We start from the raw sequence: 13,228 nt of genomic DNA on the forward strand, positions 1-13,228 counted from the left end.
ATCACCGAACTGAGGTCATAGAAAAGCTTCAAGGTGAGGTGTCCTACCTTCGTGCCGTTGCATCCTGGGATGCCTGGAGGTCCTGGTGCCCCATCCTGGCCAGGTAATCCCTTCAAAAGCAAAAGAAAGAATCAGCCACTGTCACATTCTTACTAAAACGCTGCACTAAACCTTTACTCAGTCTGTATGTTATAAGCTACTTACGGGAAGGCCTGGGGTACCTGGGAATCCAGGAAGTCCAGGTGGACCCTGCAAAAGATCATGGGAATGAGCGAAGGACAAAAAATCATTTATAAATCCTCAAGTACATTTTTACACCTGTATGAAACAGCAGCCGTGCACTAGAACAAGGATTCCTGAAACGGGAGAAATAAATCAAATTTCAAACAACCCCCCTCACCTCTACAAGTACCAGATAATATTAAAGATCACATTTCTAGTATATATGTAAACCCAGAGATGGTTTCAGGACTTTTAGCCATAACCAGGAGGGAGGAAGTCCAGAGCTACTTGCTTTTAACAATGACCACTTGCCCTCATTCTTTGGCACAAAGCTAAACGTGTTGAATGCACATATCCCAGGACCCCACAGCCACTCACAGGGGAAAAGCATCAGCACAAGGGGATCCTACCCATGCTCTTCTTCAACTGTAGTATATATCATTCAGTGCAAAATATGTGAAGAAAGTGCTACTGTACGTTGGAGAGACCGGCCAGATGCTAAAGACAAGAATCAACTTACACGGGTGCCACATTAAACACAACAAAGCTACATGGAGGTGTATATTCAAAGCACTTAGACTTACAACGTTCCGTAGTAACCTGCGGAAGTTTGTAAGTCTAAGTGCTTTGAAAATGAGCCCCACACCAGCTTATTTTCGAAAGCGAAGGGCGCCCATCTTTCGACACAAATCGGGAGATGGGCGTCCTTCTCCCAGGGTCGGCCAAATCGGCATAATCGAAAGCCGATTTTGGGCGCCCTCAACTGAAGGCCGTCGCGGGGACGACCAAAGTTCCTGGGGGGCGTGTCAGAAGCATAGCAAAGGCGGGACTGGGGCATGCTTAACACATGGGCGTCCTCGGCCAATAATGGAAAACAGAAGGGCGTCCCTGACGAACACTTGGCCGACTTTACTTGGTCCTTTTTTGTTTACGACCAAGTCTCAAAAAGATGCCCCAACTGACCAGATGACCACCGGAGGGAATCGGGGATGACCTCCCCTTACTCCCCAGTGGTCACTAACCCCCTCCCACCCTAAAAAAAAACCTGCAAAAATATTTTTTGCCAGCCTCAAATGTCATACCCAGCTCCCTGACAGCAGTATGCTGGTCCCTGGAGCAGTTGTAGTGGGTGCAGTGTACTTCAGGTAGGCGGACCTAGGGAGGGGGGGGGGAGTTTGGGGGGCTGAGCACCCAAGGTAAAGGAGTTATGCACCTGGGAGCAATTTGTGAAGTCCACTGCAATGCCCCCTAGGGTGCCCGGCTGGTGTCCTGGCATGTGAGGGGGACCAGTGCACTACACATGCTGGCTCCTCCCACAACCAAAGGGCTTGGATTTGGACGTTTTTGAGATAGACGTCTTCGGTTTCCATTATGGCCAAAAACCGGGGCCGACCATTTCTAAGGTCGACATAAATGTTGAGATTTGGGCGTCCCCGACCATATTATTGAAACGAAAGATGGACACCCATCTTGTTACGATAATACGGGTTTCCCCGCCGTTTAGCGGCGCCGTCCTTAGAGATGGTCGGCCCTGTCCGATTATGCCCCTCATAGTAACATAGTAGATGATGATAGATAAAGACTTCTACTGTCCATCCAGTCTGCCCAACAAGATAAACTCATTACATAAGGTATGATGTGATACTTCATATGCATACCTGATCTTGAGTTGTCCTTGCCATTTTCAGGACATAGACCATGGAAGTCTGTCTGCCACTGTCCTTGTTCTAAAACTTGTGAAGTTGTCATCAAAGCCCGTCAAAAGCTCCACTCTAACCCATCCAAATCTATTCAGCCACGATCAGGACACAGACCGTAGAAGTCTGTCCAGTACTGGCTTTGCTTCCTAATTACTGTTTTGCCAGCTAATCTCCACTAAGCTGCATTGGATCCGTTCCTTCTAAACAGGATTCCCACACAGTTTTGAATTCCATTACCGTTTTCGTCTCCACCACCTGCTAACCAGGGTAACACCCCTGTGAGAGAGAACTTTGCAAGACCAGAACATTGCATCAATGATTTTATGGGGAGAATTCTAAAAGAAAATGTTTAAAACAATCCAGGGGAGTAAGACCTTTGAAATAAAAATGATGAAAGAGTTTGACACCCACCAGAGAGGACTTAACAGAGATCTAGGTTTCCTATCACATTATAAACCATTAAATTATATTGCTTTTTCGCCCTCTGATCACCCATCCGTCTCTCCCTGTTTCTCACTCCCTCACCCCCTGAAACTATCACTGGAATGCATTTATGTTTCAAATGCACATTATTATAGAATACACCTGATCCGTGACTAATTAAGGCATCAGGAGTTACACCAAGTAAAACGTGGCCTAAATGGTCACAACCAAATTTAGTCGCACGCAGGGCGCTTGGCGTAATTCGATATACCATCCAGAAATTTAAGCCTCTTCTATAAAACTTTGGTGTACTTTTGAGAATACGCCTAGGCGTAATTTTTTTCTGCATGGATTTCTAGCCCTAAATCTGTTATAACTCCTTAGTGAAAGGAGCCCACGGTATTCTGTAGTTTACACGTGTGTGTTCCACCCATGCCCCTCTCGTATTCTGCCCACATTTAAAATATATGTTATGTAACAAATGCTACATTTACAAAATAGTACTTAGGTATATTTTATACAATTACCCCCATAGTGCGGCTGAAAATCCATGGGGAGGAGCAGTGACGATCCTAGGTCGGCTGCCACCCGGGGCGGATCGCCGATGCGCAACCCACCCGGGTGCAGCACGACCCCCCCTCCTGGCACAATGACACCCCCCCAGCGCATCAACACCCCTCCCCCCCCCCCCCCCCCCCCCCCCCCCCCCCCCCCCCCCCCCCCCCCCCCCCCCCCCCCCGGGTGCATTCTTGGCTGCTCGGAGCAGCCGCGCGGCTCTCGGCTCTGCTGGCTCCCTCTGCCCAGGAACAGCAAGTCCAAACATTTCCACTAACCCTGATTCCTTTGGGTCCGGCTGGTCCTGGAAATCCATCATCACCCTGTAGATCAATGCAGAAAGGAGATTAAGAAAAGCCAAACAGTCGCCTCATTTCTAAACACTGGCAGAATCAGGACAGAACTGTTCAAAGGGTTATTACATTTCAGGAAGAACTCCCAAGCTAATTATCTTCATTTAGGTGCCGAAGATCGGAAGCCCCACGCTGTTCCAAACAGCGCTCTAAAAATACCACCAGAACAGCACAGGGCTATAATGCCCCTATGATCAAAGTTAACAGCGTGCAAATTTATGCGCGTTATTAGCTCTGATCACAGGAGTACTTCTGTGGAAAGATTGGGCCTGGACATGCGCCCAAGGCACAATCCTGTCGCAGAAGAGGTTTGACAGGTCCAGGATTTTCTCCCGGACCTATCAAATCTAAGCCCCTCCCCACCCCCAAAAAACACAAAACTTGGAGGTCTGGTGGACCTCCAGGTCTTTCACCTCCAAAACACAAAAGCCCAGGTGGTCCAGTGGGATCGCTAGCTTCCCCCCCCCCCCCCCCCCCCACCCCATTGAACAAAAATGCTCTGGTGGTCCGGTGGGACTGTATCTATTTAGCTAAGCCGCCCTCCCTCCCACCAGTGGCCTACCTCTCTGTAGTAGGAGTTGGAGGAAGAAGGGACTAGCACTCCCTCCCTCCTCTTCAGACACCTTCTTGTCCTTCCCAGTGTATCCAGGGTTGCCAAATAAAAAAAAAAAATTCCCACACAAAAACGCCCAAAACCCGCACACACCCCACCCCCGCCGTCATCAACCCCGCCCCTTCCGTCATCAACCCCGCCCCTTCCGTCATCCCCCCGCTGTCATCAGCCCCACCCCTTCCGTCATCACCCCCGCCCCCACCATCATCGCCCCGCCCAATACGTCACCAAACCCCGCCTAAAACGTCACAAACCCCGCCTCTGTCGCCATTAGCCCCACCCCCCGCCGGCCGAAAAACCGCCCCAAAATCCGCACAAAAAAACCCCAAAACGAGCCCAAAAAACCGCAACCCGCCGCGGGCAAAAGTTTCCCTCGGCGGGTTGCGGAAAACCGCCAATTGGGCGGGAAAACCGCCCATCTGGCAACCGTGAGTGTATCCTGGGATGCACCAGGTGGGGCTTAACCCAAGTTAAGCCCTGCCCAGCGCATCCCAGGATGCACTGGGCAGGGTGGGACACTGCCATTTTGGGAATGCGCCCAAAGAGGGATGGAGTGGTAGTCCCTCCCTCCTCCAACTACTACTACGGAGTGGTAGGCCACCGGAGGGGGAGGGTGGGCTAGCTAGTTAAGACAGATAGCACTAAACTATCAGGGTATGTTTGTTCAATGTGGGGGGTGGGAGAGGGGGAAGCTAGCGGTCCCACCAGACCTCCAGGTCTTGTGTTTGGGGGGGGGGGGGGGGGGCTTAGGTTTGACAGTTCTAGGAGAAAAACACAGACCTATCAAACCTCTTCAGTGGGTCTCCCCGTTTATCTCCAGCTGAATATTGTTGGTTAGCGCAGAGGATAGCCAGTTATATCACACAATATAACCAGCTATCTGACGATATTAAGCGCATCACCAGCTAAGTTTGGTGGCCAAATTAGGCCGGCAACATAGCTGAAATATCTTTGGCCAGTTTAGACTTAACCAGCCAGCGCTGAATATTGGTTTTGCCTGGTTAAATTTAAACTGCTGGAAGTACAGAAAATACTGGACACGATTTTCAGCAAAAGTGGCAAAAGTACTGGTAACGAGTTGAAAAAAAGCTAAACTAACACAAGAGTTAGAGAATAAGTGGTAACATAGGCGTAGCCCCCTGAGGAAGCTTACATTGTATAGTGAAACGGTGAGCCCCGTTGGGCAGTATTGATTAAGCTAAGTAACATCATTTCTTGGTTGAGAAACAGTTTAACATCACGATTTTGACTTTTTGCACACAGGGTAAAGTAACCCCTATTAGTAGCCTTTACATACATACATAGTAACATAACATAGTAGATGACGGCAGAAAAAGACCTGCACGGTCCATCCAGTCTGCCCAAGAAGATAAATTCATATGTGCTACTTTTTTATTTGTACTGTCCTCTTCAGTGCACAGACCGTATAAGTCTGGCCAGCCCTATCCCCGCCTCCCAACCACCAGCTCTGGCACAGACCCTATAAGTCTGCCCAGCACTATCCCTGCCTCCCACCACCGGCTCTGGCACAGACCGTATAAGTCTGCCCAGCACTGTCCCCGCCTCCCAACTACCAGTCCAGTCTCCCACCACCAGCTCTGGCACAGACCGTATAAGTCTGGCAAGCCCTATCCCCGCCTCACAACCACCAACCCCGCCTCCCAACCACCAGCTCTGGCACAGACTGTATAAGTCTGCCCAGCACTATCCTCGCCTCCCAACCACCAACCCCACCTCCCAACCACCAGCTCTGGCATAGACCGTATAAGTCAGCCCAGCACTATCCCTGCCTCCCACCACCGGCTCTGGCACAGACCGTATAAGTCTGCCCAGCACTATCCCCGCCTCCCAACCACCAACCCCGCCTCCCAACCACCAGCTCTGGCACAGACCGTATAAGTCAGCCCAGCACTATCCCCGCTGCCCAACCACCAGCCCCGGCACAGACCGTATAAGTCTGCCCAGCACTATCCCCGCCGCCCAACCACCAACCCCGCCTCCCAACCACCAGCTCTGGCACAGACCATATAAGTCAGCCCAGCACTATCCCCGCCGTCCAACCACCAGCCCCGCCTCCCAACCACCAGCTCTGGCACAGACTGTATAAGTCAGCCCAGCACTATCCCTGCCTCCCAAGTGGAGTTTTTTGTCCAGTGATAAAAACGGAGTCAAAATTACATTGGCACTTGAGTACATTTTGCACATTGTTGCCTAACGGTGACTATTGAGGTCTTTTTCTCCAGTATAAACCGAAAAAAAAGCGCAAACAAGTAACGCTACGCCTATGTTACCACTATCTCTTGTGTTAGTTTAGCTTTTATCAGCTCATTACCAGTAAATTTAAACTGGCCATAAAACACCCAGATAGTCAATGACGGTCACAGGAAACGTACCGGCATTGAACACCTGGGCTCAGTGCTGACTGTAGGAGGCAACCCAGCTACCTCCCTTGCTCCGAATATCAGGCCCACTGTGCCTAGGCAGCAGGGCCGCCGAGAGCCAGAGCCGGGCCCAGGACAAGGCAGCCCCCGGGCCCCCCCCCCATCCGAGGTCGCCGCCCCCCCCCCCCCCCCCCCGCCGCCCACCCACCCGAGGTCGCCGGGCCCCCTCCACCCACTATCGGGCCGGGCCCTCGGAACTAACCTTAAGCCTCCTTTCACTTCGCAGCAAGCAATGGCAGGGCAGACCTCTCCTCCTTCTGTGCCCCGCCCTCGCGGACGTTACGTCAGGCGAGGGTGGGACATGGAAGGAAGGAGTGGCCTGACCAGCTGCTGCTTGCTGTGAAGTGAAAGGAGGCTTAAGGTTAGTTCTGGGAGTGACGGAGGGTGGGCCAGGCAGCGGCGCCGGGCCCCCCTGGAGACCCGGGCCCCGGGACTTTTGTCCTCCTCTCTCGGCAGCCCTGCTAGGCAGTAGCGGAGTTATAATGCAGGAGAGTGATTGTGCAGAAAAGTTCCTGCTAATTTGCACTGCCATCTAGTGGTCAACAAGGTGCTTTGTGATTGAGAATTATTTATTTGGATTTCTTGACCACCTCTTTGAAGGAATTCACTCAAAGCAGTGTACAGCAAGAATAACTCACACATAGGCAGTAGACAATTACAGCAGTAAAAATATTCAAATATCAACACAAAGTGTTACATTACAATGTCAACACAATATGCAATGAAATATTTTAATAGACAGCACAGGGTACAAGCAAAGATGGAAAATATAGAGAGATAAGACAGAGTAACAGGAGTATGAAAATAATGGGATTAATTTAAAGAAAGCTGCATGCGTCAAGGTCTCTTTCTCTGCAGCAGTGTGAGGAGTTCTCAACCCAGCCCTTGGGACACACCTAGCCAGTCAGGTTTTCAGGATATCCACAATGAATATTCAGGTGACAGACTTGCATTCACTACTTCCATTCTAGGTGGAACAGAAAGAGAAGCAGACTTTATGAAGAGAAATACAGTCTTTACTGGTTCTTCAACACTGCCAGGATTTACAAACAGATGTCCGACGTGGCCAAGTTTTGCCAAACTGTGGCTGCGTCGGGGCAAAGAAAACCAGCTGGTGTGCAACCTGAAACTTCACCAAAACTGGTAAAATAAATGTGTATCCTCCTGGGGCAGTTTCAGGTTGCAGACCAGCTGGATTTCTTTGCCCCGATGCAGCCACAGTTTGGCAAAACATGGCCACATCAGGCATCCTGGGAGTATTGAAGAAACCAATAAAGACTGTTTTCTCTTCATAAGGTCTGCTTCTCTTTCTGTTCCACGCTGGATCTAGCAAACTGTTTGCCTTCTTGTTTTCTCACTACTTCCATTCTAAGGGATCTTGGAGTGATAGTATCTGAAGATCTGAAGGCCACGAAACAGTGTGACAAAGCAAATCTAGCTAATGCATATTGATTGTGGATATGTTAATTGTACAGCGCTGCGCAACCCTGGTAGCGCTTTAGAAATGTTAAATAGTAGTAGTAGTATACCCTGAAAACCTGACTGGCTAGGTGTGTCCCAAAGACTGGGTTGGCCTGGTCTAAACAGATCTGATGCAAAGGTGTAGATTCACGGACAAGGTCAGTTCAAACTTTTCTGAAATAGAATATACTTTAAAATTATCTTTCACTTACCAACTGAAGAGTGAGGTCCAGTCAAGATCCCCACTCTCAGGGCAAGATTAACCTTTTGGTGGTCCCTTGACAAAGGCATTAGGCACCCCACCATAATATAAATACATTTTAAAACTCTTCTCAAATTAGACCACTTGTGGTTCTTACTGGAGAGGAAAACCCCACCCAATCCCACTCTTCTTTCTGGCAGCAGCCAACTTAGAGCAAAAATTTGCCTTAAGAGCCATTGAATTAGCACATCTGAAGTGGCCCCTCCTAAACAGAGGCGTATCTGCGTGGGGCCACAGGGGCCTGGGCCCCCGCAGATTTTGCCCTGGACCCCCCTACCACCGCCAACCCTCCCCTGCTGTTGCCATGGGTACCTTTGCTGGCGGGGTACCCCAACCCCCGCCAGCCGAGGTCCGCTTCCTCCTGCTGCTTTTAAGTTCTTCTTCGTCCTAGGCTCCGTCACTCCGTGCTGTTCAAAGAAGCTGGCGCTGCTACCTCAATCCACTTTTGGAGTCTGACGTCGCTGCACGTTGTACGTGCAGGGCTTCAGACTCAGAGTCTGTTAGTCTGACGTCCTGCACGTACAACATGCAGCGACGTCAGACTCGGAAAGTGGATTGAGGTAGCAGCGCCAGCTTCTTTGAACAGCACGGAGTGACGGAGCCTAGGACGAAGAAGAACTTAAAAGCGGCAGGAGGAAGCGGACCTCGGCTGGCGGGGGTTGGGGTCCCCCGCCAGCAAAGGTAGGTGACGGCAGCGGGGGGGGGGGGGTCGACAATGGTGGCTTGGGGGGGGGTCGGAAATGGCGGCGGTGGCAGCGGGCTATAACGTGCCCCCTCACTCTGGCTCCAGCCCCCGCTACCGCCAACTTTCAGATACGCCCCTGCTCCTAAACATTTGGGCTCTGGGCATATGTCTAATTTGTTTAGGCCTCAATCTTGCCCTGTCTACACTGGAAGATCTAGAGGGGATGTCTTTTCTGTACGGATGCTGGGACCTTATTACTTTCTCTTTATATGGCATAGCCGCTGTATGATGTATTGCTCACCTTTGCCGCCCTTGGTCCAGGAGGTCCTTCTGGGCCTGGAAACCCAGGTTGGCCTGGTTGACCATCTAATCCCATCCAACCTTTTTCACCCTGAAAGAGAAAAAAAAAGAGGTCATGCAGGAAACGCACATGTATTGGCACATTTACAATTAAAAGATGTTTAAAAAGCACGACGAAATACAACTTTTCTTCCTACAGACCTGTAGAAAAATATATCTCTGCATCAGACTTGCCTGCCTCCAGGGGCGTAGCTAGGTGGGGCAACGGGGGCATGGGCCCCCACAGATTTAGCCCTGGCCCCCTCTACTTTTGACCCCCCCCTCCCACCGCCGACCCTTTCCCCGCCGCCACCAGGTACCTTTGTTGGTGGGGCTCCCTAAACCCCACCGGCGCTGAAGAAGACTAAGGCTGGCGGGGATTGGGGACCCCCACCAGCAAAGGAACCTGGCAGTGCCAGCGGGGGTTGAAATTGGCAGGGGAGGGTCGGCGGCTGGGGAAGGGGGGCTAAAATGTGCCCCCCCCCCACCTTGGGCTCTGGACCCCCCTCCCGCCTAGGTCTAGCTACGCCCCTGCCTGCCTCTGCAACAATTTCCCAATTGTGATTAATCCGGCCAGAGGAACGCCTCTAGCCGGATTAAGACAAGGACCTGAAGAGTGAACACGGCGGACGAATTGAGCACGCGTATTGTACTGTGTTGTGAATTAAGCCAGACCAGTCCACGAGGTAACGACCATCTGAAACAGGACAGGTAGCCGTGAAACGCTGTTTGCACATTCTAAGAAGAATTGTCAAGTCGTCTCTGGCTTCCAGCCTGAGGATGGAAAGTTACTGGCGGTTACTAGAATCTAGCAGGAGTGTGTTTTAACATGGCGGTGGCAGTTTTCAAAAACCATACTCGTTTTCTTCCACAGCTTTGCACCAATTTTCAAAGCAAAATGCAGGCATGTACTTCCTCTTTGAAAATCGCCGTGCACCTGCTTTTTATGCAGGTAGATTTTCGCTTAAGAAAACATAACATAGTAACATAGTAGATGACGGCAGAAAAAGACCTGCATGGTCCATCCAGTCTGCCCAACAAGATAAACTCATATGTGTATACCTTACCTTGATTTGTACCTGCCTTTTTCAGGGCACAGACCGTACAAGTCTGCCCAGCACTATCCCCGCTCCGCCTCCCACCACCGGCTCTGGCACAGACCGTATAAGTCTGCCCAGCACTATCCCCGCTCCGCCTCCCACCACCGGCTCTGGCACAGACCGTATAAGTCTGCCCTCCACTATCCTCGCCTCCCAACCACCAACCTCTCTTCCCCCACCTGCTCCGCCACCCAATTTCGGCTAAGCTTCTGAGGATCCATTCCTACTGCACAGGATTCCTTTATGTATATCCCACGCATGTTTGAATTCCGTTACCGTTTTCATCTCCACCACCTCCCGCGGGAGGGCATTCCAAGCATCCACCACCCTCTCTGTGAAAAAATACTTCCTGACATCTTTCCTGAGTCTGCCCCCCCCTTCAATCTCATTTCATGTCCTCTCATTCTACCGCCTTCCCAAGCAGATTTGAAAACATACGGGCTGATACTGAGCCCGCGGCGATCAGCAAATCTCTAAAGTGCTGACTGCCACAGGCAGAATTTCACCCTGATATTCAAGGCTGGACCTACGCTTGTGTCACTGTCGGACGTTATCTGGGTGCCAGCTGATATTCAGACGGGTTCTTGGATAACAAAGTGGATTCCCACTTCAGGCACAGGCAGCTCCTTGTGACTCTGGGCAAGTCACTTAACCCTCCATTGCCCCATGTAAGCCGCATTGAGCCTGCCATGAGTGGGAAAGCGCAGGGTACAAATGTAACAAAAATAAAATAGATACTATTGGAGATTCTACATGGAATGTTGCTACTATTGGAGATTCTACATGGAATGTTGCCATTCCACTAGCAACATTCCATGTAGAAGGCTGCGCAGGCTTCTGTTTCTGTGAGTCTGAGGACGTCAGACTCACGGAAGCAGAAGCCTGCGTGGCCACATTGGTGATCTGCAAGGGCCGACTTCTACATGGAATGTTGCTAGTGGAATAGCAACATTCCATGTAGAATCTCAATAGTAGCAACAGTGGAGGAGTGGCCTAGTGGTTAGGGTGGTGGACTTTTGTCCTGGGGAACTGAGGAACTGAGTTTGATTCCCACTTCAGGCACAGGCAGCTCCTTGTGACTCTGGGCAAGTCACTTAACCCTCCATTGCCCCATGTAAGCCGCATTGAGCCTGCCATGAGTGGGAAAGCGCGGGGTACTAATGTAACAACAAAAAAAAAAAAGTTAGAATTGGCCTTTTCCCACTTTGTTATCTAGTTAGCAATCTGAATATCACCGCTAACAGGAAGAAGACTAGCTTCTTCCTTCCTTTGTTCACAAACCGTCCCAGCAGTACGTGAATAGTGCAGCAGCAGTCTCCCCAGATTTTCAGTAGAACTATGTGATTATATGCTGCTGAAAATCCGGGGATCACCCAGCCAGTGGGGGATAACTGGTCAGGAGCCCTCTTGGAATATTGGCCCAGTGATCTACGACTCCACTTTTCCATCCCTCTGGAGAACACCTCCTTTCAATGTTAATGATCACCACCCCTCCCCCCCTCAATATTCAAAGGGATTTAACTGGCCAGGATAGGCACTGGTTACCTGTCACTTAGCTGGCTATCCGTTGATATGCTGGTTAGCCACTAACTGGTTCTATCAGGCGATACACCAGCTATCCGCTGACTTTCAGTGTATCTCTGCTTAACTTTAGAAGCCATATTTGGCCGCGTGTAAGGCAGTCCTATCTTTGGTCAGTTTGACTTTTGAGTGGCCAGTGCTGAATATCGGTTTGGCTGGACAAGTCAAACCGGCCAAATTAAACCAGATATTCAGCGCCGGACACTGGAAATGGCTCTGGCATTGAATTAGTGCTGACCGCGGGACTTAGGCCAACTAACATCCACAGTCTGAATATCAGCCTCACAGACTTTTGGCTGCATTAAGGTTGGGCAATTTTCAGGAGGTATGTGAGAACAGGTAAGTTGGGGTGTAGTACTCAGGGGTGAGTGGGAGTGGGGGGGTGCTATTCTGGTGTGTGTGATTGGGTTTGTTTTGCTGAGGGGTGTGTGAGAACGGGTGAGTGTGAGTGGGGTGTTTTGCTGAGTGCTGTATTAGAATGCGTGAGTGTGAGTGGGGGTGTGTGAGAAAGGATGACATTGAGTTTACAAATTCATAAATTTGAAATATCTCTAGCAGGAAATTTGAGTAAGACATGTCCAGCTACTAAAATCTGGTCTCGTATTCATAAATATTTAGAGTCTTATTATTCTTTGTAGCTACTATCAGATTATAATTTTCTGTTACGCAATTTATTTTCCAAAATAGATTGTATGAAAGAGGCGTCTCATTTTACTGTTATTATCTTATTGTAACTTATGTTACATATGTTTCCAGGATTTCTGATAATTTGATTGTAATGTTTCAAAATTGCAAAATTCAGTAAAAACGCATGGACTCAGAAAATGTGGAGACTGGATCCCTACCTAGCACTAACTTTTCTTTTCCGATTTTTAGCAGTGCGAGTGGAGAGTAGGTTGGCTGAAATCAGGAAATGCAGATTAAATTTATGTCTCAGGAAAGCCTTGGGGGTTCCTTCCAATCCCTGTGGGTCAGACAGTGAAAGCAAGTTGAAGAACACGCCCATCGAGGCCGAAGAGGCTTCCGATAAATGCCATAGCCCGGGTTGCCGGTTCATCTTGTTTGGAGCCCACTTTCAAGCACGCCAGCAGGTGCAGACGTAACCTGAAGGGAACCACTGCCAAAGCAACTCCAGTTCACGCAGAGATTGGCAAGCCTGCCCCTCCCTCAGCCGCAAGCCGGTGAAACAGATGCTGAGCTGGGCAGCTCTCCAGAACTCCACCACAGACTTTTCCTCAGGGAACGCTTTCAGACTAATTATAGTGTGGGCAGTCACTTATTTCCTCCTGTAATCATCATATTTTGACAGGTGCCAAGTATGTGAAGGATGAGTAAGATTAAAGTCTGAATTCTTTGTACGTTATAACAGAAGGGTTTTCCTTTAGTCGGGATAGTGAAGGTGTGATCTGTCAATACAATGCTGGATTGCACCAACCTGCCTCCCTTCCTACCACTTTGTGCCTGAAAGTCACCAAGTCTGTGTGCCAGGATAC

General features: G+C 49.9%; 1 protein-coding gene across 1 annotated transcript in view; it reads right to left on the reverse strand.

Moving 5' to 3' along the window:
* The window catches only part of COL4A5 (collagen type IV alpha 5 chain), a 377,606-nt gene that overhangs the window by 201,229 nt on the left and 163,149 nt on the right, over positions 1-13,228 (reverse strand). The window contains 4 exon segments of the mRNA XM_030209194.1: positions 48-110; positions 205-249; positions 3,179-3,223; positions 9,017-9,106. Of these exon segments, the coding sequence (XP_030065054.1) occupies positions 48-110; positions 205-249; positions 3,179-3,223; positions 9,017-9,106 (243 nt within the window).

Source organism: Microcaecilia unicolor, chromosome 7 (assembly GCF_901765095.1).
Source record: "Microcaecilia unicolor chromosome 7, aMicUni1.1, whole genome shotgun sequence".
NCBI lineage: Eukaryota > Metazoa > Chordata > Amphibia > Gymnophiona > Siphonopidae > Microcaecilia > Microcaecilia unicolor.